This window comes from Drosophila takahashii, chromosome 3L (assembly GCF_030179915.1).
Source record: "Drosophila takahashii strain IR98-3 E-12201 chromosome 3L, DtakHiC1v2, whole genome shotgun sequence".
Taxonomy (NCBI): Eukaryota; Metazoa; Arthropoda; class Insecta; order Diptera; family Drosophilidae; genus Drosophila; species Drosophila takahashii.
Window position 1 is genome coordinate 5,410,835 of NC_091680.1, and position 27,103 is coordinate 5,437,937.

At 37.8% G+C, this 27,103-nt stretch overlaps 5 protein-coding genes and 1 pseudogene across 7 annotated transcripts; 3 read left to right on the forward strand and 3 right to left on the reverse strand.

Moving 5' to 3' along the window:
* Nucleotides 1-1,419: 1,419 nt before the first annotated feature.
* LOC108065889 (uncharacterized) lies at nt 1,420-17,854 on the forward strand. Its single transcript, XM_017154147.3, has 4 exons — nt 1,420-1,783; nt 13,642-13,813; nt 13,885-14,006; nt 15,801-17,854. The coding sequence occupies exons 1-4, from the start codon at nt 1,769-1,771 to the stop codon at nt 16,902-16,904; spliced, it is 1,413 nt and encodes a 470-aa protein (XP_017009636.2). The 5' UTR covers nt 1,420-1,768; the 3' UTR covers nt 16,905-17,854.
* Nucleotides 1,764-2,493, reverse strand: Dpy-30L2 (Dpy-30-like 2). The gene is made up of 2 exons (XM_017154148.3): nt 2,339-2,493; nt 1,764-2,215 (listed from the first exon to the last, which is right to left on the reverse strand). Exon 2 carries the CDS (start codon nt 2,206-2,208, stop codon nt 1,897-1,899), a length of 312 nt encoding a protein of 103 aa, XP_017009637.1. The 5' UTR covers nt 2,209-2,215; nt 2,339-2,493; the 3' UTR covers nt 1,764-1,896.
* Nucleotides 5,650-6,493, reverse strand: LOC138912843 (uncharacterized; annotated as a pseudogene).
* A 1,892-nt stretch (nt 17,855-19,746) lies between the features above and the next one.
* Ugt305A1 (UDP-glycosyltransferase family 305 member A1) lies at nt 19,747-24,151 on the forward strand. The gene is made up of 4 exons (XM_044394641.2): nt 19,747-20,581; nt 21,026-21,435; nt 21,502-21,614; nt 23,476-24,151. The coding sequence occupies exons 1-4, from the start codon at nt 19,923-19,925 to the stop codon at nt 24,058-24,060; spliced, it is 1,767 nt and encodes a 588-aa protein (XP_044250576.1). The 5' UTR covers nt 19,747-19,922; the 3' UTR covers nt 24,061-24,151.
* Nucleotides 21,962-22,583, reverse strand: LOC108065894 (accessory gland protein Acp63F-like). The gene is made up of 3 exons (XM_017154150.3): nt 22,443-22,583; nt 22,231-22,389; nt 21,962-22,170 (listed from the first exon to the last, which is right to left on the reverse strand). The coding sequence occupies exons 1-3, from the start codon at nt 22,471-22,473 to the stop codon at nt 22,094-22,096; spliced, it is 267 nt and encodes an 88-aa protein (XP_017009639.2). The 5' UTR covers nt 22,474-22,583; the 3' UTR covers nt 21,962-22,093.
* Nucleotides 24,152-24,673: 522 nt separating the features above from the next.
* On the forward strand, nt 24,674-27,084 carry dib (Cytochrome P450 302a1, mitochondrial). 3 transcript variants are annotated; one of them, XM_017154157.3, is made up of 4 exons: nt 24,674-25,350; nt 25,817-26,418; nt 26,671-26,868; nt 26,960-27,084. In XM_017154157.3, the coding sequence occupies exons 1-4, from the start codon at nt 24,801-24,803 to the stop codon at nt 27,077-27,079; spliced, it is 1,470 nt and encodes a 489-aa protein (XP_017009646.2). In that variant the 5' UTR covers nt 24,674-24,800; the 3' UTR covers nt 27,080-27,084. The 3 variants fall into 3 exon arrangements, with proteins under 3 accessions (XP_017009646.2, XP_070071063.1, XP_070071062.1); XM_070214962.1 differs by lacking the exon at nt 24,674-25,350 and adding an exon at nt 25,622-25,730; XM_070214961.1 differs by lacking the exon at nt 24,674-25,350 and adding an exon at nt 25,626-25,762.
* Nucleotides 27,085-27,103: the final 19 nt, after the last annotated feature.

A 27,103-nucleotide genomic window follows, 5' to 3' on the forward strand; every position in this document is an offset into this window, starting at 1 on the left:
TTATCCGTGTGGGCTGTAGTTGGGCTTGTTGTTTTATTTCTAGGTTTTGTTTTTTGTTTTCTTGGCTTCTAATGGATTATGAATATGGCAGCATACCCTATTCGAGAGCTTTATAATTTAGGGCAGGGGAATGGTTCTAAACGTAATCCAAAACAATCTTGCTGTCTAATAGAAGATTATTTATGGGGCAAGATATTTAAATCATGTTTAACTATTAATTTATATGCTTTTAAATTATTTAATAATAAGCAAGTAATTTCAATTTAAAGTAATATTTACAAGTAATTTATAGACTAGAAATTATAGACTACTAAAATGGGAAAATTTATTTTATTTTTTATAATATTTTGAATCTATCAAAAACAATTAAAAAATACTTTCTTTTAAGGATAGTTGCATTCATAAATATGATTTTGTTAATTAAGTTTGTAAATATATACTTTTACAATTGTACTTAAATATATATTACTAACTTAAACAATTGTTTAAGAAGAAAAACAATAACTAGTAATATTTTAATAATTTTACAAATATTTAAAAACCTATTGAAAGCGACAAAATAAATATAAATAGTTATAGATTTTCAGAAAACTGTTCATACTTAAATCTCAAAGTTATTGCCATTAAGTAGGTGATCTAATACGTGCTAATTAGGTGGGTAGCCCCGAAATGAATCATTGATATAGGGAACGCAATCTAGACCCCCTTCTCTTCCGCTTTTAATTAGATAATGCCTCTCCCTCCAGCGAAGGGTATAAAAATCAGTGTGCACTTGGCCTTTCTCCCTTGACTATCAAATATTTACGTTGCCAGCAAAAATCGCTGACTCAAATTGTGAATTTTTTTTCTATTATTTTTAGATGTGTTTATTTGTCTCGATATAAAAATTGCTTGGGGTATTTTAATAATAATTTTTGTGAACCGATCGGAAACTGTCGAGACGTGAAGTTATCTAACTCCACTTCGATTTGAACCCGCTTCGCACTTCAAGATCCAACATGCCAAGGCCGCTCGCAAAACCCTTTCGAAAATGAAACGGCTTAGCACCTGAAACCCGAGGTATTTATCACTCATTTAGCTTGGAGCTTAGATAAAGATGCACTGAACCAGCTATGTGCGATCTTTAGACCCGACTGGCTGGCAATTAGATTTAATTATTCTATGTGCAATGCGATATGTGTGAGGCATAGAAGTTCGATTTTGGCGCGTGACAATTGCGGGTGGGCCTGTGAAATCGGCTTACTCCTCCGAGAGCTCCCCCCAAAGTAGATTAAATTGGCCCAAGCAGAACTGACAAAAAACGATACGACGAACCCACAGAGCCGAAGCTTTGGCGCTCGCTTTTGAACCGAAGCGGTTTCGAATTTGAAGTTTTTAAACCGTCAACTAAGCCCGCTGCGAATTTAGTGGCAAACGAGCCAGCCAGTCGACCGGACGAACACGAGAGCGCGAGTTTGAAAATAAAAACTGAAATTCAAAACCCAGCGAGAAAAACGATCGCATATTGCAGCGACGAGCGTGGGCTGCAATCGGAAGTGTGTTGGAAAAATAAATATTTAAAAAATAAACAAAACAAAGCCAGCAGCTTGGAAGCCTCGCTGGAACTAATTGCCAATATAATGAAGATTGCCAAAATTGGCAAGAGCTGAGAAAAATAATAAGATATTTCGGAAAAATCTTGTGCGTGTGTACAGAGCCGTGAAAAGCCAACGGCTAATAAATTGCAAATTAAATCGGGAAAAATATTGGAAAGCATCGGAAGATCACCATGAAATCGTGGCTGGTAAGTTAGGATTTTTTAGCCAGCTTTTAATCAGCGATAAGTTGTGTACAAGACAAATTTTAAGTGTTTAAAAGAAAAAATCGGCATAAATAAAATAAAGGGTTGATTAGTTTTTAGTTCTCATCCATTTTGACCTCATCGCAGCGGTTCTTGTTCTTCAGTAGATAGGTGGCCAGATAGCTCACGGGATCACTGGGTCGATCTCGGGCCAAAGCCTGCAGTCCGTGGAGCAAAATGGGGGCCACTGTCTGGTCAAGATATTGGCGCACCGGCAGGGAATTGGCATCCGGACGCGGCTTCTGGCAGGCGGCAAAGGCACTGGGTGCTGCTCCTCCTCCTCCCTCCATCGATTGCTGCGAGTTGGAGTCGTTCTTGACCAGATCGCCGGTGGCAAGGAAGCTGCCGTCCCCCTGAGACATTGGCATTGTTGGGCTGTGTCGGAAATATTTTATTTAAATTTAAATTCGATCAAGAATATAGCAAATTAATTATTCAGATTTTCGTCAGAAAGCGCAAAAGTGTTTAAAAGTGTTTTTTAGTAATAACTTTACTTACATGTTGATTTTAAGAAATATATATGTTTTTTTTTTAGTTTATAATACGAACTGAGCTCTAACCGCTTTGAATCTTGCAAATAGAATGATGTGTCTATAGGTTTTTCACCCACAATCTACTGAAATCAAAGGCTTGGCCTGCTAAATGACAGCACAAGTCAAAACATTTCTCATTTTAAAATACTTTATTGTATAACAGTGTTGGGGAAGTTAATATTTCATTGCACCTTGTTGAAAATAAAATAATAGGATTTACAAAGTAGATTTGTAATGATCTAAAGTCCAGTAATTACAATTTAATGTTTTAAAAATTTTAAATATTTATCTTTTATTACATTTTTTTCAAAAAATTTAGAAAGTTAAAATTTGTTTGAAAGAATATTTGATCAATTACAATTTTTGAAAACTACAGATTTAATATATTCAAATCTTAAAGTCAATATTAAATTTAGAACAAAATTGTTTAAACATAATTAAATTATTTACAAATTTGTAATAAATGGTTAATATATAATGGTTGTTTCTTGAATGCATCTAACAACGATTAACTATTCTTTTGTGGATAAAGAAAATGTTGTTTAGAAATTTAAAGAATATAGTTTCTTATTTTGTCACCGCTTTATTTTGTATTGAATGCTTTCGATGATGTCACCCAGAGTTTTCCCATCACTTTGTAGCCGGCTTTCGGTTTGAATTTCAATCACCCTTTAGACGGGTCGTAAATCCATCCATACTCCCATAGATAACCGCCTCTGACCTCGACCCAAAATTAATGTGAAGCGAACAAGATTTAGGAGCAGCATTCGGTTTTGTTTTACGGGTTTCTGCTAAAGTTGGGGAATTAACCACGGCACTTATCTCTACTAAGTGGCTACTCCTAAGTAACCCCCAACTAATTAAGCAGTTAGAGGAGCAGATGGGAACCAAGTGCAATGCCCATAAATTTATGTCCCCCCATCTTGCAAACTTGTCGCTAATTTGGATTTCAAAACGAAGCAGCTGGCGATGGGGTAACCCTTGATCGGTGGGGTTCCATAATCCGGTCGGCAGCCATGTAAACGTGTTCTAAGAGTCGTAAAATCGGTGTAGAATCGCCTGCTAAATTGTTTGCTTATGTTTGGCAACACTTAATTCTTAATTGCCCCCTGTAAATCACACACAACTCACTTCATCTCCCTCGCACCTTCCCTTATAGATACGTTTTTTTATGCGAAATTTATTGAATAATTCATGGGAAGTGATTAACACATATTTCGCTGCGAGAGACGCGAGAAACCTGTAGTTTTTGACCCATATTTGAGATAATTTTGCCAGAAATTTGAATACAAATAGAAGCGGTCAGAAAAAAAAAACAAATACAAAAAATCAGAGGGGAAAATTAAAGGGGGTAAAAGCTAGATGCCCTAACTGTTCTCGGAGGCCTCAATCATTCGGAATTTCGAGTTTCGACAAAAATCGTGCATTACATGGCGGCTTCCCCCAGATATTGATCAGCGAAGAGAAGCTAGAGAAATGAAGAGCCCGCCAAAGGTCACTGGCATCTTATGATGATGATGTTAAAGATGATTATGGGCTATTCAGATAGTTATTCACTCGGAGTATCTGTGTATCTTTGTATCGTTTTTTCTTCAGTGGGCAGCAGCACGTGGGCCTTACATCTGGTTTGCTTTGAAGGGAACTTCGGAAAGGGCCAACAAATCAAAACAAAATAAAACAGTGGAGGTGAAAAACCCAACTGCAGCCCACAATTGCGCAAATCTCTAGAGGAGAAAGAGAGGGGGGAATTGAGATGAAAAGAGGTAGTTTAGTATATGCAAATCAGTTGGTGAGGCATCAAAAACCAAAATAGCAAAACAAAGACGCCAAAAAACAGAGCATTTATTTTAAAACTTGGGAATCGAAGATGTCAATAGCCTAAAATAATTGTAAACAAATTATTAAACTTGCTTGGTAAAAAATGTTGAATACTTCTTATTACTTCTACCTACAAAAATTATTAATAAAAAATTAAGAATATTAAAAATTGTATTACTAATTTTGTTATTATTATGTTCTCTTTACTACCCACAATAAAATATCAAGTTCAGTCAAATTAAGTTCAGTTAAATTTGTTGTTCAAAGTTATTATAAAAATAAATACAACAGGAAAAAATAAAAATATTATAAAATTCACAAATATAATTTATAATCGAATAATAAATATGCCCAACATTTTTTATAGGTGCGAGTTTCTCTTTCCCTTTTGTTACAAAAATGCCCAAAAATATATCACAACCCATTCTAGGGCACTCAAAAGAAACCGAAAAACAGAGCAGGGCGAAATTAGCGCAACTGAATTAATTAAAGCAGTGGAATCACTTGCCACATTTTACTTTTATTATTTATGCGACCTTGAGGGAGAGTCCGAGTTCGAAAAAAAAGAAAGAGATAGCGAAAGAGTGACAAAAAATAAATTCAAATTGTCTTTGCCATTTTGCCTCGCACTTTTCTTCGCTTTGAAGAGCCAAAAAAAATAAACCCAGACTCCGAAACAGATTAGTTGCCCTACGATAATTATGCAAGTTCCCTCCTAGATGGATTGATATATGGGCGGGCGATTTTTGTGTTTCTCATGTTTTTCATTTCACAATTACCCATTATTAAATATCATTTCAAATGGAACCCGCCCTCCGCCGGCGGCTAATTCGCATTTTGTTTTTCTGCATTTCACGCATAAATTATTTGGCCATAAACTGTATTTTTGGCCACAGACGATCGATGATGCTGCAACTTTCGGCCACATTCCGCCGACACATCGAGATATCTTTCTATCTATCTATATATTTTTCTGACCCAATTCCTTTTGTTCGTCCAGAGGAGGTGGCTAATTTAGCTGGCCATTTTATCATAGTTCACACGCCAGAGAATTTTGCACTGTTTTTTTTAATGGCCTTCTTAACAAATTAGCAACAGCTGCTGCTGTTTTTTGCAGTCGAATGGGAAGCGGATCCAAATGCGGTCACAGCCTTAAGTGGCGGGTCACCTCAGAAGTGAGTGATGTGGGAAGATGTTCTGGGTGAGACTCACCGGCAATTAATCCATTAGGTCACCCATGAGAGTTAGGCTATTAAATACTTACAATTTGGTGAGTACTTTTAAGAGTTTGTCTATATAATTAAAGGCAATATTTAGTTATGGCCCATACATTCTAGTATGTTCAAAATAAATTAAATTTTAAAATCGGAATATTCATTAAAAAGTTATGAGCAAATAATGAAATGCAAGCAGTCCATTTTCTATTTGCATAACTTTATCTCCCTCGAACTGCTATGAATATTTAAATTTCCTTTTGGGTGTTGGCTTGGAATCCTTCGACTTCAAAATTCCATTTCCTTGTCACACTTCTGTCTTTCCCGCCCCAAATTTTTGAAAAAAGCATAAAGCTAACTGGTAACTGACAGTTCGCAGTTGTTAGAGTGCAAACGAGGCAACCACGCTTGCAGTCAGAGACACTTTTGCCCACACAAGAACTGACAGCGAGCGAGCGAGGAACAATGTCGCCAGTTTATCGGGCAGAATAAGAAATATATGCAGAGATACCCAGCGTATAATATAAGTGAGTCCCACGCATGGGACACCGGTTGAATGCCAGATGAGGGAGCTGCTGAGGGGCCACAGATGCTAATCAATCCGCTTGGCATCGAAAGTATGCCAAAGTCAGCCGGCTGGCCTGGCCCTTTTTTCCATTTTCCCAACCCAGTGGCAATGGAAATTTCACACAGCGGAAAACGTTTGTCAAATAATCAAATTTAAATATATTTTGTTGTGTTACTAAACTAATATTATCTTAAAATTAAATTTTGTTTTGTGCTTTTAATCGATTTTGATGATTTCAAAGTTGTAATATAAAACATATGGCGCCCGAGCAAAACAATATTTTTAAAGGAAAATTTTAATTTTAATACCTTTTGTAGTATTACTAAACTTTTATCACCTTAAAATTAAATTATGCATCCATTTTTATGATTTCTAAGTTTTAAAGTAAAACAGATGGCGCCCGAGCAGGGACATTTTCCCTAAGCTCTGTCCCCCAAAACAAAACAAAGATGATATATTTTTTTCCAAGTGCCTCAGTTCGAAAGTAAAACACACAACAATTATCACACATTGCTGGCATTTTTGCATATAACGCTGACACAGATGGCGCCCGAGCAGGGACGCACATGGCTGCCAAAAAATGCGGCTTTTCCCACACAGCGCTTAAGCCTAAACACTCCGCGGCGAGTTCATTTACACGCAGCGCGCAAAACACAAAGTGAGTCGAATTCAGCGCCGGCAATTACTATGATTAATTTCGCTTGATATGTGCATCGGGCTTTGGGCTCTGGACTCTTAACTCTCAGCGCTTTTTGGAGGCCCAACTCAGGCAGGCGCAATTATGAAATACGCCTTAGCATTTTGAGGGGGCCTCCGCAGAAGTTGCATGCCCGCACGCTGACAATGAAAATTAGAGGTGAAAGAGGGGGAAGGGTGGAAAAACAACACTTTATACAACACGAAATTAAAACACGAGCGAGCAATGAACAACTACTGACTGCATTGGCCCATGTCGAAGTCGAAAAAGTCGAAGAAGTCTCGAAGTTTGGGATCGAAGTGGCAGCTGAGCTGAAATTTAATGCGATACGTTAGCAGTGAGCTCGTGCAGCTTTCACTCTCTTTTGGGGCCGAGTGTCAGCCAGCTTTGCCTTTTTTTTTTAGCCACCTTTTCTGGGGCGGGGATTTAGATTGGGTTGCCCATCAGCTGACAAATTGGAGCAGCCAAATAGAGCAGCTCCCACAGCTGCCTACTGATGCCAACTGCCAAGTGCCAAGTGCAGTGCCAAATTGCGGAAACATTTTTGGCGACGAAGCGCGAAGCGCAAAAAAACTGAACACAAATCAACGCAAAAAAACAAAAGACTTAAGACACGAACTGGCTGGCCGAGATGGCTGGATGAATCAACAGTTGGCGGCGGTGGCGGCTTCGTTTGGGTGCCACATCAGGTGGATTTTCCACTTGGTTAGCGGGCCACAGGCCACACTTTTCCTCTCTTTCAACTCCCTGCCACCAGATGTCGACCTTCATCATCATGGGGCATTACCCAATGGCTTTTAGCTGATCTCAAAGAAACTTCGCTTAGTTCCACTCTTTCACGCCTCGACAAATTGGGCGCAGCCGAGTCGGAAGATTGGAGGATCGGAAGATCGGAAGACGCCCCGAAAAAAATCGCCGTCTGGCTGAGGTTCTTGTTATGCAACTGATTTGTTGGGCAACTTTTCTGTCTTCTTAGTATTTTTTTAAATAATAATAACAATATCTTTACTCAAAATTTCTTTTTTATTTTTTCTTAAATTATTGCAGATAATTTTAATATTGACGGATAGTTTTAACATATGTGATTGACTAATTAAATAAAAATAAAAAAGTATTTTGTTACATTATTTTAAATATTACCCCTATAATTCGGATAGGATTATTACTAGGTATATTTATTGACGAAAATTGGTTGTAAATTACTTGTAAATTTTGTTAAACAAAATGTGAAAAGTCGAATGTATAAAATAATTTAATATTTAACCAAGTGATAACAATTTTTTTACTTTAACAATGCTATAATTTACATTCAGAATTAGGCTAAACTGTATTATTAGGCAGCAAAGTTTTCCAAAGGAGATTGCAAAAAAAACTGTAAAAAAGAGATAAAAACTGACGAACAAATAAATTTTAATTTGTATACGACTTGTTACAATTTTCCAAATACGGTTAGTTCTACAAATGAATTGTGGGTGCTATGTAGAGCTGAGATAAACATAAAACTAAATTAAAACCAACTGGTTTAGACTGGCTGCCATTCTGGTTATGCAACTGTGTAACTCATTATGCAACCTTAATAATTGTGTCAACTCAACAAAAGTGAAAAGTGTCGGAAGTGTCGCCCCTTGGAAAACTTTTGGCGCCGCTTCGGTTGCCAGCTGTTATTTTGTTGTTTTTTTCATTTATTTGTTGTTGAGTTCATAGCTCTGCCCCTGAGTTGTCCGCCCACGTTCGACGCTTCTGAATGACCTTGGCGGCATGTGCATAAACCATATGCATATGACCATTTGTGCCTCAATAATTGTTTATGGCTCTTGATGATGAACATTTGTTGTGACAGTCGCCCCGATGCATGTCAATTGCATGATTATCGCTTAATTATTAATTCCATTCTGGTGATACTTTATGTTTTTTGTAGTTCCGTTCTGTTTAGTTCTATGCGTGACTATTGGGGATTTCACACGTCACATCCCCGGCGAACATTACAACACCCATTCACGCAACACTCACTTGAATAATCGAGTTATCACACCCCGAGTGCCACATATATGGAGAGCAGCAGCTTGGAAATGAAAATGATGCAATAAATTGCAAAACTGCAAACTGCGGTTTGAAGCTGGTTCAGATGAGTGCGGGTTATGCAAAAAGAATTTAAGAGAATCGAATATCATAAATCATAAAAAGAATTACGAGTTATTTAGATAATTGAAGATGCATTTTTAAATTATTATTAAAATTCGTATTGTTACAAAAGAGAATATTAAATAAATTAAATAGATAGTTAGAGATAGAAAACTATATTACATCAAACAAAATATTTTAACAAATGAATACATAAGAACAGTTCTAATAAATTACAACCCAATATTATTAATGTATTAATTTAATTTATTTAATATTCTCTTTTATAATAATGCAAATTATTTATTTACAATTTGTTAAATTCGATTTCAATGTCAATGTTTCGATTCCAGTGAAGTTGAAATATTGACATATTACTGTTCTTGAGACAGAATTTAGTATAATATATTACAATTCTAATAAGATGATTTTGAAATTAAATTGAATTTAAACGGATTAATAAATATTATCATCACTCGAGTAAAAGCAAGATCTGATTCAGTTTGCAAATTCTTCGCATGCAGTTGACTGACAAATTCTATAAATAGAGATTAGCAACAGGCGGCAGCAGCTGTCCGGGGTCCGTCGTAAAACTGGGTTACTTAGGGGCTGTAAATCAAGTATCGGTAGTGCTTTGGACCCCAGCTTCTCGATTTTGACTGGGACAAACAAGACAGGCAGCTTGCTCCGCGTGGACGCATTTGTTCAAATGCGCTATTCATTCGATTCAGGGGCGGGTTCTGAGAGCCCACACCATCGACTTGGCCATAGTTGGAGCCTCGAGTTGGCCCGAAGGCATGGCTGCTGTACGTAGACACCATTAAGTGGATTGTATAACTGCTTACAATGTTCCTATATAGTTTTCGTACTGTTTTTTTTGGTGGGGCTCGAAGACAAACAGGAAATGCCGCAGCCAAAAAATCGTTGACCGAAAAAGGCAAACACTTTTTTGTGCTTTTACTCTTTTTAGTTTTTTGTTGCTTTTTTTGTTATTTTTTTGCAAGTTACGAAAAGTCAAACAACTAACGAAATTTAATACAATTTTGTACGGCAGATTGTTGTTGTTTGTCAGCTGCTTCCCACCTCCCAAAAAAATCTGCGGGCTTTTGCTCGAAATCTGACAGCGAGCTGTCAGTCAGAATTCCCCTGCCCCTTTCCTCTTTTATTTTTTTGAAATATCCGAGTGGGTGTTTTCCTATCCGCGAGGCACTCGAATATCTTTCGGCTGCTCTCAGTGTAATTCAATAGTCGCCGGTTGCTGTTGGCGGGTCGCATTCTTGGAATTGATTGTGCCTAATGAAATGTTTCATTAGCTGAATATAGGGTTTCATGCTTTTGCGCGGCTGCCGTGTTTGTGGAATTTGAGCAATTAGAAATTATTATTTGCTTCGGTTAACAGCTAAGGGGTTTCAAAAGGCTTATTGCCGCCAAGTTTGTGACTTGTGATTATTTAATAAAATTTTGACAATATCATAAAAAACCCCGCTTGAAGCTTAGATTATTTTCTTTATTTTGATTTCTTTATTTTTTATTTAATTAATGCTTGATCATAAAATTAATTGACTCAAAAGAGTCATAATTGTATAATACCTTTTTAATCCGCACAAGTTTGTGCCTTAAGTCTTCTGTTTTTTGGCTTAAAAAAGTATATTAATTTTATATTATTATATTACAAATAATTCTATATTTTATCATTACTCTTTTATTAGTTAAAATATTAATCAAATATTTGTAATTGCGGGGGAGTCAGTTAAGATGAATCATTTTTGTTTTTCACAAAATCCACAAGTTCGTGTCTTAAATCTTTTGATTTCACTGGAACTGGATTTTCCATTTTGGGTTGTTTGTTTTCAATTTTGTTATTAAACAAACATAATTTGCGTAGAATATTCTTCTTGGAAACTCTAACAATGAATCACCATCGTTTTTCATTTCAATTTGAAAGCATAAATATTTTAAGATTCAACTAGATTTTCCACTTTCGATTTTTGTGGTTTTTTCCTACCACATGATTCATGCTACATGTCTAGAAAATTATTTATTAGAAGCGGATTTTGGCGCAACTTGAACTAGATTTTCCACAGTCGATTTCTGTGGGTTTTCATGCCACATAAACCCATCCCCCAGGCGGAAGCAGCCATCAGCCATCAGCCGTCTGTATAATCAAATTGTAAACGGGGAAATAGCCACATAGAAATCCATCACAACATGCATTCCCCCATTCACAGAGTATGCAAAAAACACTCCCCGAAAGCAAAAATTAAAACCACCAAATCGGAACCAAACCAACTGAGCAAAAAAGCAAATACGATCCATGTGAATACGATCCATGGGGATCGATTTGAAAGGCTATAGGCTTCATTAGCTCTTTGTTCGTGCTCAGAATGCAGGCAAATAAAAAACATAAACATTAAATTGGAATTTTCTTCGCTTCATTTATCATCTCTGGTAAATTTGGAGCGAACTGTGATCGTAATTGAAGTGGGTTTTAATTAAGAAAAGTGAACTGTGATCAGGCGAAGGTCAGCAACAATGGGGAATTATGATTGCTTTGTTTCTAGCATTTTGCAGAATTCTTTGTTCAGCTTGGGCTTCAGTTTTTTTTGGGGTCAACCGAGCAAGTTTAAGTTGCGTAAGTTACAAAAATCGGGGGGGTTTGAAGTGGATGAAGAGGCTGCGGGGGCGAGATGGTTGCGCAACAGAAAGAAACTCCGTTTTTTTTCTGTTTTGTTACCGTTTCGACAGGCAGCAACAACAATAACAACAACAACTAACGACTGACAATAAAGTAAACAAAATTGCGCGCCAAGGAAAACGTGATTTTCCACTTTTGATCGCGCCCAAAAGGAGTTCGCCTCGTCGGGAGTCATCTCAGGCGATTCTCACGTAACCGAAAGACTCTGCGGCAACATATGTTGCAGCTTCAGAGTCCATGCAACCAACGAAGCAACCAACCAACCGGTTGGTTAACTTGGGCCTCCAAATCGGGGCAGCTACAAATTTCATTCATCGAGAGATGAAGCCGCCCGCTGGTGGCCAGTGGCCACTTTTACTCTCGTTTCGGGCCAAAAACACAGCGGAAACAGTCGCAATAATTTGCTCGCAATTTATTTCGTTGCGTTAGCCGATCAAATAAATCTCCATCTGCTCACACGGAGCTTGTGCTTTTGATACTTTTAGTTATGGCCACTCCATGGCGACTCCAACACGCGAATATCTCGCAAATGGACCGCAATTTGCTATATTACTTTTTTATTTTTTGGGGGAGTGGTTGGGAAAGCGTCGTATTGTATTTGTTGGCGCATTATGTCATTGGTCTTTAGGTGGAAATTCAATTAGCTGTTGGTCTTGGAAAGATTTTTAATAAATTTGGGGCTAGCGATTATAATTAACCAAAATAAAATATAGCTTAATGTTCTTTATAAATTTTAAATTCTTAATAAAAAATAATTGCGCAATTAAATAGACGACTAATAAATTTGGGCATTTATTTAAATAATTCTTATTCTTTTTGCTATTAAAAATTTCCAAAAATAATTGTGGGTGTTAAATAAAAAAGTGTTTGAAAGGATTTACATACAAGTGCTGATGTAATATGTGTCTGTTTAAGATATAATTAATGGCCGAGTTTAGTCAGCTGACAGTTCAGTCATAAATCAATAATATTAAATATTATGCATATATTTTTAACGAATAAAAAAGGCTAACAAAATTCCCCCCTTCAAAAGGTAAGTTCATTCTTTGCGGTTCAATTATTTTGATTATTCCGAAAAGTGTCTCAACAACAATTAATTAAAGCGCCATAAATTGCGTCGAGTCGCAAGACGTACACACATATAATAAGCGAGTAACGAAACGAGCACGAAATTAAAATAAAAATGTCAGCGGCAGCCGAAATTGGCCAGCTAACTTGGCTCAGAGCTGCTCCACCCACTCGAAAAACCCCCTCCTTCTCCTTCTTCTACTTCGAAGCAATGGAAGTTTATGACGGAATGCTGAAAGTAATTGAAGCGTAAATGATTAAACGTGCGGGTGGCTCATACATTAGAATAATTGCCAGAAGTATTATTATTCGAGCTCCAACCTTAACCATGAGTAGTAATGCCGAACCCAAAGTAAAGCCAAATCGAGTCATCTGCCATTACGCATACGCCACGTGAACCGGTTCGATTCGATTCGACGATGCTGATGTTGATTTTGTTATTGATTCAGCTGCTACTGGTGGCAAAGTTGCTGCTGCCGTGAAAAACACTTTCACATACTGCATTTCCGCACGCGGTTTGATGAAATGTTGCACAACCGCATCTCGTGCCATTGATTCCTCTTTGGCCGGTGTCACCTTGACTCTGAAACGTGCCACACACTGTACAAGAAATGTAGGGAGAGGTAACAACATATGTGGCATTAGAAAAGATTAATTACTGAAAAATATTTTGTTTATTTTTTATAAATTCTAGATTCTTTCTTATTTTAAACGGATGTTTTTTTCTGAATATTTTTATATTTTCAAAATCATAATTTATCTAATTGCTTAAAATGTTTATTTATATTTTTATGAATTCTCTTACGTGCTGTAAGGCCGAAAATAATTAGGCATAAAGGGGAAATTTTAATTATTTAATCATTAAGAAATAAAAAGTTATTGCTCGCATAAATAGTATATTATCTTCCTCTCTGGAACCGAGTTGCCCCACCGGAAAGCCGGCAACTGTTTGGTGACTGCCTGTTTTCGGTTTGGGGCAGCTGCCGGCGGATGTGATTAGTTAGAAATACCCAATCCTCGGGACATTCCCCCACTTTTCACAGCCTCCAACTTGCAAACTCACAACTCATCGAAACTTTCCTTTCAGCTGGCTGTGGTGGCCCTGGCAGCAGTAGCAGCAGTTGTTTCTGGCAGCCAGACTCCCAGTGCGAATCAATACCACATCCAGACGGACGAGGGACCGGAGCGGTACTTCCGCTTCCAAACGGACAGCGGACAGTTCCGCAAGGAGAAGCGGCTGCAGGATGGCACCGTCATAGGTGAGTGATCAACGATGTCAATGGCGAGAGAGTTCACTGAACCACTTAATTGCTATATTTTTTTTTACCAGGTACTGAGGCCTGGATCGATGCGGCGGGCTATCTGAGGCAGAAGGATTACATAGCCGACAAGCAGGGATACAGGATACTCAAGTCCAAGACCATCTATGTGGGTCTGGGAAGAGCCGTTGAGGTAAGATAATATAATACTGTGAAATACAAACTGCAGTTATTACCCGAATTTGAGAAATTCCATTAGATAATTAATTTGTGTAGTTCTAAACTAAAAACTGGAAAACGAAATTTTTAAATTAAATGGGAATAAATTATTATTTTCGAAAACATTTTGCAAAATTTAAAACTCTTAAAATAACACTAGTTTACAAAATAATATTCTTGGTGTGCTCCCCAGCAATTGATGGCAAATTCTGTTAGTGTTGGACCCCTAGATCACAGAAATAGCACTTATTTTTTTTTCGATGGCACAGTTTTTTTTTAAAGATTTTTTAAAGTTCGTAATGTTAAATTTCGGACTTTTTTCGAATTTCTTCTTATATCTCGCCAGATATCCACTCGATTGGGCCAGTTTTAGTTTTATTTTAAAGTCAATAGATCAGAGCTTAACTTTGCCATACAGATCAATATGATTGGATGAGTAGTGGCAGCGCAGAAGCTCGACAAAGATGAAAAATGTGTTTTTTGGTCGTCTGTAAGTCGGCTGTATATATCTTAAAAACTCGAAATAAATCCGTTGAATAATCAAAATGGGTACAAACTTAAAGTTTACATCCTACCGAATAAAACAAGCCGGATATGGCCCAAATCCATGGAAAACTGGATTTATGGTGGATTTTTAAAGTTCGGATTTTTCCACTTTTTTCGGTTGACAGAGTCCAAATTTAAGATTTATCATAGGTGGCGACATGTAAACAAAAATAATTGGTGTTGGCAGCCGGGTCACTAAATAGGTAAATCAGTTATTTAAAAGCTAGAAAATTATTAAAGTGAATTTAATTTTTGAAATTAAGGTTACTTTTTTCATAAGAATGAACTATCCAAATGGATAGTACTTAATTAAAAATACTCACAGTCATAACGCAAGCAATTTTATATTTTTAAAAGAATTTTCAGAAATTAAATTTATTTTATAATTTTCTAGCTTTAAAATTTAGCTATTTTTTGACCCGGCTGCCGTCACCACTCATTTTTGTTTCCATGTCGCCACCTATGATAAATCTTAAATTTGGACTCTGTCAACCGAAAAAAGTGGAAAAATCCGAACTTTAAAAATCCACCATAAATCCAGTTTTCCATGGATTTGGGCCATATCCGGCTTGTTTTATTCGGTATGATGTAAACTTTAAGTTTGTACCCATTTATATTATTCAACGGATTTATTTCGAGTTTTTACGATATATACAGTCGACTTACAGACGACCAAAAAACACATTTTTCATCTTTGTCGAGCTTCTGCGCTGCCACTACTCATCCAATCATATTGATCTGTATGGCAAAGTTAAGCTCTGATCTATTGACTTTAAAATAAAACTAAAACTGGCCCAATCGAATGGATATCTGGCGAGATATAAGAAGAAATTCGAAAAAAGTCCGAAATTTAACATTTCGAACTTTAAAAAATCTTAAAAAAAAAACTGTGCCATCGAAAAAAAAATTAGTTATATTTTCGTGATCTAGGGGTCTAAAACTAACAGAATTTGCCATCAATTGCTGGGGAGCATTTCTGCTGTAAACTAGTGTAATTTATAAAACTTGTATTTATAAATCGAACATTTTTAAAAATGCTTCAAGGACCAGATCTTAATTCAATAACTATTTTTAAAATGTTATTTACAGATATTTAAATAAATACAAAATAATAATGCAAAGTTTTGGTCAATTTTGTTTTGTTTACTAACTAAGAACTGCTGTAAAATCGAACTTAATTTAATTTATGTTTATTAATTTATAATTTATTTGTCCCCCCCAGGACGCCATAAAATCAACTAAAGCGGCTCCCGCCCAATCGGGAGTCCTTGTGCATGGTGGTTCAACCGGATCCTCGGCCAACAGTCTCGGCAGTTATCAGCGACCTAACTATGGCTATATATCCAGCACCACTTCCACCACCACTGCGGCACCACCTCCGCTACCACCTGTTCTCCTGGACATTGAGGATTCCGGCGTGGGCAAGTTGAACTACCTGCCCCCCGAAGAGGCAGCCAAGATTGAGCCACAATCGCAGCTGGGCTTTGATCACTACCCAGATGAGTTGCCCCGGGCGAGGGATCAGCTACTGTCGCCCCTCCCGGCCACGCCCCTAAGCCCACTGGTGGACATCCACCCGAATGCAGAGCCTGTCCAGGATTTCGAACTGAATGCGATTAATGTGTACGATGCCGAGGCGGATCGGGCATTTGGCCATGGTCGCTTTGGTTCGGTCATCAGTTCGACTACGGTCAGACCACCCCCTTCGCTGGACATGCTGCCCCCCCTGAGTGCCCATAGGCGGCGACTGCGTCCACGGCCCACGCCTGCACCCATTGCTATTGTGTCCAGTACACCAGCGCCCATTTCTGGCGGGGATTTGTATGGCTACTCCACGCCACAGCCCTTTGCGGCGCCTGCCTATCAGTTTGCCCCGCCTGCCACATCCTCCTCCTCCTCCTCCGCCATCACGGGATATGGTTACTATCCACCGCCGCCGCAGTCACCACTGGAGGTCAACTCTTTGGAGGCGGCTCTGCTGCCGCCCCTGCCTTCCAGCGGCTATCGAAGACGCCTGCGTCCAAGGCGACCAATTCAGAGTAATCATTTGGAGGGTCTGGCGGCCTCCGAGTATGATGGAGTGGGCACAACCCGCAATGGATTCCGCTATGTGCTGCCCAAGCAGTATCACGAGGAGGAAACGAATCCGGCGGATGGCAAGCGAGCGGGCAGCTTTGGCTACGTGGATCCCTTCGGCATCCGGCGGGTGGTCTACTACAATGCTGCTCCCGGCAGGGGATTCGTCCATCGGAATAACAACCAGTATGTGGGCGCCAATGGAGCGCCCTACGATGCTCCGGGTCCGGCGCAGCTGGTCAATGAATAGGTTGAATGGGGATTTAGGATCATTGATGGAAATTAGGGTGGGTCGATTTATTATGTGAAAGAATTTTTGGGGATGAGAAATCTAAGAAATTTCAAATCCAGAATTTAGTTGCGGAAGAGGTTTTCATAAAAAAAAAATTGTTGCATACTTTTTGAATACCACATTTCCCTGCACTTTTGTTTTGAACTTGGTATCTACAACTTTTCATAAGAAAATTTAAAAAAAATTTTAATGGATTGTAAATGATCAGTATTTATTCAAATTCCTAGATTTTTTTAAAATTCGTTAGAAAAGTTTCTAGAAATTCACGAAACATTTAAATCGACCCAGGCTAATAGGTGCTGCACTTAACCACACACCCTACTCACTCAACGAGGCACCAAAACTAACCGTAGAACCTCAACCAGGGCAAAGTCCCCATTTACGATTAACCTGTACATATAACCACGCTTAAAGCTTCCCCCTCTCAATAATCCAATCTATTATTATCCTTCCTGCACGCATCCACACACACAAAGAAAAAACGACATCTGTGTTAATTAATTTAATGCTTAATCACATTTAAATGTAACATTATTTATAAATCGAAACTCTGTGCAATTAGCGCTTAGCATAGGTCTATTAGGGGTACTCACTGCCGCACAAAAAAAAACTGAATTGTGCTTGTGATTGGGGAGAAATCGTTTCACGTATTAATCTTGCCATATTAACGAAAAGTAAATTAATAAAGCTCTCTGTTCATCCCTAAAAACTCCCCACTTCGCCCCTTAGCGTAATTAAAGATGTACGATTAAAGCGATAATAATAACGATAGCTGTTTTTTGGCCAATAGCTGTTCATTTGAAAGGAATGAACACCCGTTGCCTGAAAACTTTAGCCAAGTAATGCGAGAATTATTTTGTTTATTGATAAGAAGTTTGATGATAATAAATAATTATTTAAATGATAAATATATCGTGTTTCTTTATTTATTAAAAAATGTTTTGGACACTCAAGCTATTTAAATCAGAGTATAAATAAAAAATAAAATACATTTAAAATAAATAATAGTTATAATTATATGTATATATTTCACATTCACAATTCGCTTTGCCCGGACTTTATGACGCGTAAATTGAATCTTGATCAGCGTCACAAGGCATGATCCGATAAAAAAAAGTCACCAAGAGTTTAAACCAATATGACTTCATAATTTCTAAAAAATTATAGCACTGGAGAATTGGCTTGTGTGTAATTCTTTCCAAAACAGAATCAACTGTTTGAGTCCAGAATAAACCACATTTTGTTTTTTTTTTAGCTAGAAACCTTCGAATTGCTTTATGGGTGTATAGGGAATTAGTTATATGCTCTTGCGAAATTTATTTTTATCGTAAGGTGGAACATTTTGAACTTATAAAGAAAATATATCTTGATCAGGATCATGTGGGCCCCCTCTAACGCCCACAAACGATTTTAAAATATTATTACTCCTTCATATTAAATGCCCAGAAACTTACCTAGAATATAGATAACATCAAAAACCTTTATAATAGTGTTTAAGATTTGAAACTGACGAGACAATTAACGACAAAAATTTTATTGTTTAGCTACCGGTAAATTCACGATTTTTCGTAAAAAATTATACAGCTTTGGGCAAAAAAGACCGATTATTTTAAAATTTGTATTATTAATTTAAAATCTTTGACTGCCGAAACAACGGGGCTTGTTTCTCGGACATTCTCCGATTTTTATGGTCAAGAAAGCTAAACAATTTTTAAAAAAGTGTGAGGATTAATAGTATTTTAAAATAACATTTTACTTACGTGGTAATCCTTGTTCCTGACGTCTGCAATCCTCACTTCGTACATCATACGCATGTGGCCCAGAGTAGACACAATCCGTAGCAATTCCACATGAAGTCCACCAAGTCGGTGGAATCGGCCCAGTCGGATCCTTGCATTTAAAACCCTCGGCACCTAATATTGAAGCAACTAAATAGAGGCACAATAAAAGTATGATTTTAATGGCATGAAGAAAAACTAACCCAGAATAAAAGCAATGCTGAACTTCAACATGTTGACTTGTTAAAGGTTTGAGATTTAATGACTTTAGCTGTAAGATTAGTTTCCGTTTTATGGTGAAATTGACCTACCAAATGCATACAATTTCTGATTATTTTTAATATGATCAGTTACGGTATGACATTTTACCATTGCTCTTAACAAATATACAATACAATTTGGACACATTGGAAAATTATCCACAACATCTTTTACATTTAAAAATTTATGGTTCCAGTTTTGAGTTTTGAAGAATTTACACGGATTCAAATTTCTTAGACTAATTTCCAATAATATTATAACTAACTACAAAAGTGATTTTGCTAATCGGAAAATTAGCTTTTTATCGGAAAATTAATGATTTACCATAAAGAATTGAACAGTTATGGACAAAAAAACCGTTTATTTTTATCACTGCGGGGCAATGAGGCTTGGGCATTTTTTGTCTTGCATGGTCAAGAATGCTAAAAAATTGTTAAAAATATTCTCCAGCACTAATAATATTGCCCATTCAAATTTTGGTATTTTAGTTTTTGTGCTGCTTGTCCTAAAGCGAAGCATCTTGAATCTGACTATGGAAAGGTAAGTCCATTGTGATTGAAAAAGGTTTTTGACTAACCGTATCCCTGTTTTTGCAGATATCATGGAACAAACTAGAAGGCATTTATTCGAATTACATAGAGAAAAAGAATAATTACGGCATTAAGATAATATTATTATTTATTAATAAACCAATGCTCAACCTCAAACCTCAGTTCCCAAAAGTTTTCTTATCTAAGGCGGCCGGTGCCCAAAGCTTCAGTCCGTTGTCAATGTTCGACTTCGAATCGTCATAATCACACTGCTATCGAGAGGGGACAACAAATCCGATTGAAACGTTATCAGCGCGGCGACAAACACATTACCCGGCGAATCTTATCGCGGAGAGCCAACCAAACAACCCGAAAAAGTGACTCAGTTGTGGTAGGAAATTAGAGCAATGAAGGCCTTGTTTCTACTACCGGTGCTCCTACTTTTGGGGATCTTCTGTCCCTCAAAAGGGGCCAATATCCTGTGCCTGGTAAGCACAGCGAAGCACAATAATCCTGGCTGGTCGAGGCCCCTTTTCGACGCCCTGGTGGCCAATGGTCATACTTTGCTGGTGATCAGTACAGCTCCCAATCCGGAGCCAAAGAAGAAGGTGGATGGTCTGCTGTACTACCATCTGCCCAACGATTACGATGTGATGCAGAAGCACTTCCTGCGCGAGGATACCGGTGAGTATCAGCGGATGGTGACCCTCAAGCAGCTGCTGGTTTGGTACGAGGTCCTCTTGGGCAGCTGCAAATCCGTCCTCCGTTCGGCCACCATGAACAGCAAGATGCCCGAATTGACTGCCCAACTGGCGGTGGACTTTGATCTGATAATCACGGATGTCACCCACGGCATGGAGTGCCTCATGGATGCGGTTCCCATTTGGCGCTCGAAACCTGTACTTGGCCTGAGTGCCGGCAAGCTCACTCCGGATCTTATATCGCTGATCCAAGCGGAAAACACCATAAATGCAGCTAGGACACCGCACTATATCAGCCAAGTTCCCAAGAAGATGGGCTTTTGGAACCGTCTACACAACCACATCTTGTACTTTGCAGAGCCACTGTGAGTTTTTAATTTAATTTGGAATAGTTTTACAGATCCTAAGATTTTTTATTCAATTTAAATATTTTTCACTAAGTTTTTAGCCATTTTAATGTAATAGAAATATTACATTAGGAACTATATTTTAATATTTAAAGGTTAAATTTTTAACTGAACACAATTTTTACATCGTTTTTGATCCATTTTTAATATGAAAATAATAAGTTTTAATTTTAAAAATACGTTTTATTTAATTTAACTTTGATTTAAAAACTAAATATTTTTTTAAAGGTACATATATATTAACAAGTTCATATGACTAGCATCCTATGTAAAATGATTCACCTTGATTAAAATATTTTCAAATTAAATCATGCGGCTTAGTATAATTTTGTATTAAATATTAATTGTTTGTATTAAATTTTTATTTATTTAATTTCATTATATCCCTTTCCTAACCCCCAGAATCCGTTTTGTTATCATTCGTCCTGTGCTTAATAGCCTGGTGACTACGGAAAATGCCTATCCTACTCTACAACTAGTGCTACTCAATACTCATCCAACTTTGGACTATGTGCAAAATCTTCCACCCGGAGTCATCGAAGTGGGTGGTCTCCATATCAAAAGTGAGGTCAATTCTCTGCCCCCATATATACAAAAGTTCACACAGAAATTCATCGATGGCATTGTGTACATCAATTTGCCCTATATTGAATACATGAATGGTCAGGGAATACAGGCTGTGATAAAGATGATACTCGACAATCCCAACTGTGGGTTTATATGGAATGTGGAGCAGCTCGAACAATTGCCCCCGGCGAAACCCAATTTATTAACCCTCCATGTGGATCAGTCGCTGCAGCAGGATATTTTGGGTGAGAAGAGGGTTTTTTCCTATTTTAGAGGAAATGAAATATATATTTTTTCTTTATAATTTCTAGCTTTACCTTTTGTCAAGGGTTTTCTGAATCATGGTGATAGTTTCAGTCTCCAGGAGGCCGTGCACAATGGAGTGCCCGTGGTTGTGCTTCCCCTTAAGCTGGAGGAATTTAATGTGAGTACTTATAAATATTCCTTTTTTAAAAATATATTTATTTAATTCTGTATTTATTTTTTTTATTTATTAATTATACCCGTTACTCGTAAAGTAAAAGGGTATATTTTATGCGTTTCCGTCTGTCCGTCTGTCTGTCTTTAAAGTTTAAAGATTTCGAAAAAGTAAAAATGCAGTTTTATTGTGTTTAAAAATACGTATCGAAAAAACACTAACAAAATCATAGCATTTAATCTCCGATAATGATATAACTATAACAAAAGACGAAACAATATTACTACACTTCATATTAAATGCCCAGAAACTTACCTAGAATATAGATAACAAAAAAAACCTTCATAATGGTGTTTAAGATTTGAAACTGACGAGACAATAAACGACAAAAATTTTATTGTTTAGCTACCGGTAAATTCACAATTTTCCGTAAAAAATTATACAGCTTTGGGCAAAAAAGACCAAATATTTTAAAATTGGTATTATTAATTTGAAATTATAACACTGCCGGGACAATAGGGCTTGTCTGTCGGACATTTTCCGCCTTTTATGGTCAAGAAAGCTAAAAAATTTTTAGAAATGTGTGAGCATCAATAGTATTTTAAAATAACATTTTACCTACGTGATTTTCCTTGTTCCTTACGCCTGCAATCCTCATTTCGTATATGATATCCATTTACCCCAGGGTAGACACACTCCTTAGCAATTCCACACGAAGGCTGAGAAATCAATGGAGCAATGTCTGGACATTTACTACCCTCGGTTCCCAACATTGAAGTAACTAAATAGAAGCAGAATAAAAGTATGATTTTTAATTTATAAAGAAACACTCACCCAGAATAAGAGCAATGCCTAACTTAAACATGTTGACTTGTTAAAAGTTTGAGATTTAATGAATTTAGCTGTAAGATTAGTTTCCGTTTTATGAAGAAATTTACCTTCCAAATGCATACATTTTGTGATAATTTTTAATAATATCAGTTACGGCCTAGGATTTTATAATTGCTGTGAAAAAAAGCATTCAATTGTAAATTTAAAAATTATCGTTATTTGTACGGCGTACATAATTTGTTTAGCATCTGATCTCGTATTTTTATACCACTTACTCGTAGAGTGAAAGGGTATATTGTATTTGTGCAAAGGTATGTAACAGGGAGAAGAAAGCGTTTCCGACCCCATAAAGTATATATATTCTTGATCAGGATAACTAGCCGAGTCGATATAACCATGTCTGTCTGTCTGTCTGTCCGTCCGTCTGTAGAAGAAAGTTTTCAAATCGGACCATTCGTTAAAAAGTTATGCGCCTTCAAAGTTGTACATCTTCATCCCTCTCGCACTCCCTTTAGCTGTGTAACGAGTATCTGATGATTGGGCCACCCGACTATAGCGTTCTCTCTTGTTATACCCGTTACTCGTAGAGTAAAAGGGTATATTAGATTCGTGCAAAAGTATGTAACAGGTAGAAGGAAGCGTTTCCGACCCTAGAAACTATAAAAGCTAGAAGATTGACATTTTGCATGCAGATTCTAGGAGTTCCTACGCAGCGCAAGTTTGTTTCAAAAGGGTGCCACGCCCCCTCTAACGCCCACAATCGCTTATAAACGATTTTAAAAATTTCAATATTTTGGAAAAGTAAAAATGCAGTTTTATTGTGTTTATCAATACCTATCGAAATGTGGAAAAAAATTTTTTAAATCGGACCATTCGTTAAAAAGTTACGGCGGATCAAAGTTTTTCTCCATCTCCTTCGCACTCCCTTTAGCTGAGTAACGGGTATCTGATAGTCGGGGCACCCGACTATAGCGTTCTCTCTTGTTTTTTATTAATTTATTTATTAATTTTTTTTTATTTTTTTTTTTATTTTTAGAATGCCCAGCGAGCAATGGAACGCAACTTGGGTGTGGTGATTCAGGCCAAGGAGTTCAATCAGAACTCCCTGACTGCTGCTCTAAAACGAATTCTAGATGACGAGCACTTTACTAGCGCCCTTTACCAGGCTCAGTTGAAGTTCCGAACCCGTCCGAAATCCCCGCTAGAATTGGCCGTTTGGCATGCGGAACAACTGATAGCCGAGCCACGTTTCTTCAAGGATTTCGCACAAACCGAAGCTATAGCCCAAAGTTTCTTTGTTTCCCATTCTTTGGATGTGCTGATGGTGCCTATTCTAATCCTCCTGGCTGGCGTCGTAAGTGTGGGTCGTTTGATCATAGTCCTAGTCACCGGAGGATCCAAAGCTCGTCGGGATTCCAATGAAGAATTGGAGACCGAGTCTGAAGTACCCAAAAAACGCAAGAAGGTTAAAAAGACTCTCAAAATTTCGGAACCATTGAATATAACACTAAAAGACGAGACTATTGAATTAATTGAAGATTTAAATGAAGAGTTGCTCGATGGGGAGAAGCAGCTACTCAGCGTGGAAGAAAAGTCGCTGGAAGAGAAGAAAGAGAAATAAATAATTTCATATACTACTTATATTATACACCAAAGAAAGACTGCCAATAAATAAATGTAACGATCTCCCGAACATTCGCACATTTATTTAGCCAAATCCCATTTTTGGGTAATTAACCTACATAAACCATGTTCAAATAATATGAAATGTTTTGTTGATTACCATATTTGTAAAATAATTCATTAAAATGCCAATCGAATAATCAGTTAAGAAATTTGTAAAGTAAAACTTAATTTTATTGGTTTTTTCATTTCAACGTTGATGATTAAATTAAATTTAATAAAAATGTTCATAAATTGCGAGACTTTATAAAGATTGCTTACATTTACAGATTAATAACATTTTTTAATTTGTTAATTTTCTACTTCTATACATTTTTAATGCGTTGAATATTTGTTATAGAAGTCTGTTGATTTTTTAAATTTTTAAATAAATAATTTTAAACAGATAAATAAAGTGTGCATCCCAAAAGTAGACTCGGGAAATTAATTATCCACATAAGTTCTCTCATCTTGACTCTCTTAAATCCAAACCAAGTACTAGTTAAGAGATTTACCACCTCAGGTAAATCGTAGGTAGATTCACCACAGGTAGGCACAAAACCTCCAGTCCCGCCTGCGTTTTTATGTCTTTTGCCAGAATGCTGAGCCAGCAGCAATAAAACTCCCAAACCCAAGTAACCTTCAGTGCATTTCGAGAATTTGCCGCGAAAAGAACGGAGAACCAAGTACCGAGAAAAAATGCTGACTAAACTATTGAAGATTAGCTGCACTTCGAGGCAGTGCACCTTTGCCAAGCCCTATCAAGCGATTCCGGGACCAAGAGGTCCTTTCGGGATGGGTAATCTCTACAACTATCTGCCAGGAATCGGATCCTATTCCTGGCTAAAGTTGCACCAGGCCGGTCAGGATAAGTATGAGAAATATGGCGCAATCGTGAGGGAAACTATAGTTCCCGGACAGGATATCGTTTGGCTTTATGATCCCCGGGATATCGCTTCTCTGTTGAACGAAAGGGATTGCCCGCAGCGAAGGAGTCATTTGGCCTTGGCCCAATATCGTAAAAATCGGCCGGAAGTCTACAAGACCACTGGTCTACTGCCTACCAATGGTCCTGAGTGGTGGCGCTTACGTGCCCAGCTGCAAAAAGAGCTGAGTGCCCCGAAGAGTGTGAGGAACTTCGTCTGCCAGGTGGATGGAGTGACCAAGGAGTTCCTCAGATTTCTGCAAGAGTCGCGCAAGGGAGATGCCATTGATATGCTGCCCAAACTCACCAGACTGAATTTGGAATGTGAGTACAGATCAGCTCTAAAAATAAATTAAATATTCCATCTATTTGAATTTCAAATCTTGAATGTAGCAATTTCCCGTTCATTTGAATTTCTTGAACCAGGCTTATCTCGAAAATACCGTTGTAGGTCTATGGTAATGCTAGGTTAGGTGCAAACATGTTTAAGCAATTTGATGACGATCAATGTATTAATAGATTTCAGGACTCTAGTAATAGTTTCATTTCATTTGAATTTTTGGAACCAGGTTTATTTTATAAATACTTTAGATAGGTCTATCATGAAGTCAGGTTCGCTTTATAAGTCGAAAAGAAAACATGCATTGTTTTTTGGTAACGGTTTATTTATTAAAACGACTTGGGACCTACTTCAGGATTCGATGGTAAAGTCCTGACAAATATAGGCATTAAAAATGTATAATAAAAATACATTTTTATTAAATTCTAATAACAATTTATATTTCCATAGTAACCTGCCTGCTTACCTTTGGAGCCCGGCTGCAGTCCTTTTCCCCCAAGGAACAGGATCCTAAGTCCCGCTCCACCCGCCTGATGGATGCAGCGGAGACCACCAATAGCTGCATCCTGCCCACGGATCAGGGTCTCCAGCTGTGGCGCTTCCTTGAGACGCCTTCCTATCGAAAACTAAGCCTGGCCCAATCCTACATGGAGAGTGTGGCCCTGGAACTTCTGGAAGAGAACATAATAAACGGTTCAGTTGGATCCTCACTGATCTCAGCTTATCTGAAAAATCCCGAACTTGATCGCAGTGATGTGGTGGGCACTGCTGCAGATTTGCTTTTAGCTGGCATCGATACCACCTCGTATGCCTCAGCATTCCTGCTCTATCATGTGGCCCGAAATCCGGAGGTCCAGCAGCGACTCTATGAGGAGGCCAAAAGAGTGCTTCCAAATCCCAAGGATCAACTATCTATGGATGCCCTGAGAACCGATATCACCTATACAAGGGCTGTTCTCAAGGAATCACTGCGCCTAAATCCCATTGCTGTGGGTGTGGGTAGAATTCTTAACCAGGATGCGATTTTCAGTGGTTACTTTGTGCCAAAAGGGGTGAGTTTTGGATGTTAAATATTAAATATTAATCAATTTGATTTAGTAATGGAGTCCCAACGCATGATTCCTACAACAAAATGAGACCGCGAATTCTTCAGAACAAAAAGAACAAATATTTTCCAAACTGGCATTTGATTCCCTATTATATAAAAATATTAACAAATTAAATATATATTATAGAATTAAATTGATACTTATTAAAACAAATACTTTATTGTATTAAAATATTACTTATAATCTTCTTCCCAGACTACCGTAGTGACCCAGAACATGGTGGCCTGTCGCCTGGAACAGCACTTTCAGGATCCCCTGAGCTTCCAGCCAGATCGGTGGCTCCAGCATCGTAGTGCCCTCAATCCCTACCTGGTACTGCCCTTCGGCCATGGAATGCGGGCCTGCATCGCTCGTCGTCTGGCCGAGCAGAATATGCACATTTTACTTTTGAGGGTGAGCTAAAGGAAACAGATCAGCACTTTGCGGTCTCGAAAATAACGCCAAATTGTTTATTCTTTTGCCTCGACTTGATTTGCATTTTCAGCTGCTGCGTGAATACGAATTGATTTGGAGCGGATCCGATGGAGAGCTGGATGTCAAGACCCTGCTGATAAATAAACCTGATGCTCCCGTTTTGATCGAGTTGCGATTGCGAAGGGAATAAATTCTGGACAAAAATCCCCAAAAG

What these genes read in the sequence shown, in the direction of transcription:
- LOC108065889 (XM_017154147.3), top strand. An exon ending in GCAGGATGGCACCGTCATAG is followed by an intron (nt 13,814 to 13,884) that starts GTGAGTGATCAA and finishes TTTTTTTACCAG; the next exon opens with GTACTGAGGCCTGGATCGAT. An exon ending in GTCTGGGAAGAGCCGTTGAG is followed by an intron (nt 14,007 to 15,800) that starts GTAAGATAATAT and finishes TGTCCCCCCCAG; the next exon opens with GACGCCATAAAATCAACTAA.
- Dpy-30L2 (XM_017154148.3), bottom strand. Translation starts at nt 2,208, where the DNA reads ATGCCAATGTCTCAGGGGGACGGCAGCTTCCTTGCCACCGGCGATCTG.
- Ugt305A1 (XM_044394641.2), top strand. Translation starts at nt 19,923, where the DNA reads ATGAAGGCCTTGTTTCTACTACCGGTGCTCCTACTTTTGGGGATCTTC. An exon ending in GCTGCAGCAGGATATTTTGG is followed by an intron (nt 21,436 to 21,501) that starts GTGAGAAGAGGG and finishes TATAATTTCTAG; the next exon opens with CTTTACCTTTTGTCAAGGGT. An exon ending in TTAAGCTGGAGGAATTTAAT is followed by an intron (nt 21,615 to 23,475) that starts GTGAGTACTTAT and finishes TTTTATTTTTAG; the next exon opens with AATGCCCAGCGAGCAATGGA.
- LOC108065894 (XM_017154150.3), bottom strand. Translation starts at nt 22,473, where the DNA reads ATGTTTAAGTTAGGCATTGCTCTTATTCTGG. An exon ending in AGGCATTGCTCTTATTCTGG is followed by an intron (nt 22,390 to 22,442) that starts GTGAGTGTTTCT and finishes GCTTCTATTTAG; the next exon opens with TTACTTCAATGTTGGGAACC. An exon ending in TAAGGAACAAGGAAAATCAC is followed by an intron (nt 22,171 to 22,230) that starts GTAGGTAAAATG and finishes AAAATTTTTTAG; the next exon opens with CTTTCTTGACCATAAAAGGC.
- dib (XM_017154157.3), top strand. Translation starts at nt 24,801, where the DNA reads ATGCTGACTAAACTATTGAAGATTAGCTGCACTTCGAGGCAGTGCACC. An exon ending in CACCAGACTGAATTTGGAAT is followed by an intron (nt 25,351 to 25,816) that starts GTGAGTACAGAT and finishes ATATTTCCATAG; the next exon opens with TAACCTGCCTGCTTACCTTT. An exon ending in GTTACTTTGTGCCAAAAGGG is followed by an intron (nt 26,419 to 26,670) that starts GTGAGTTTTGGA and finishes TCTTCTTCCCAG; the next exon opens with ACTACCGTAGTGACCCAGAA.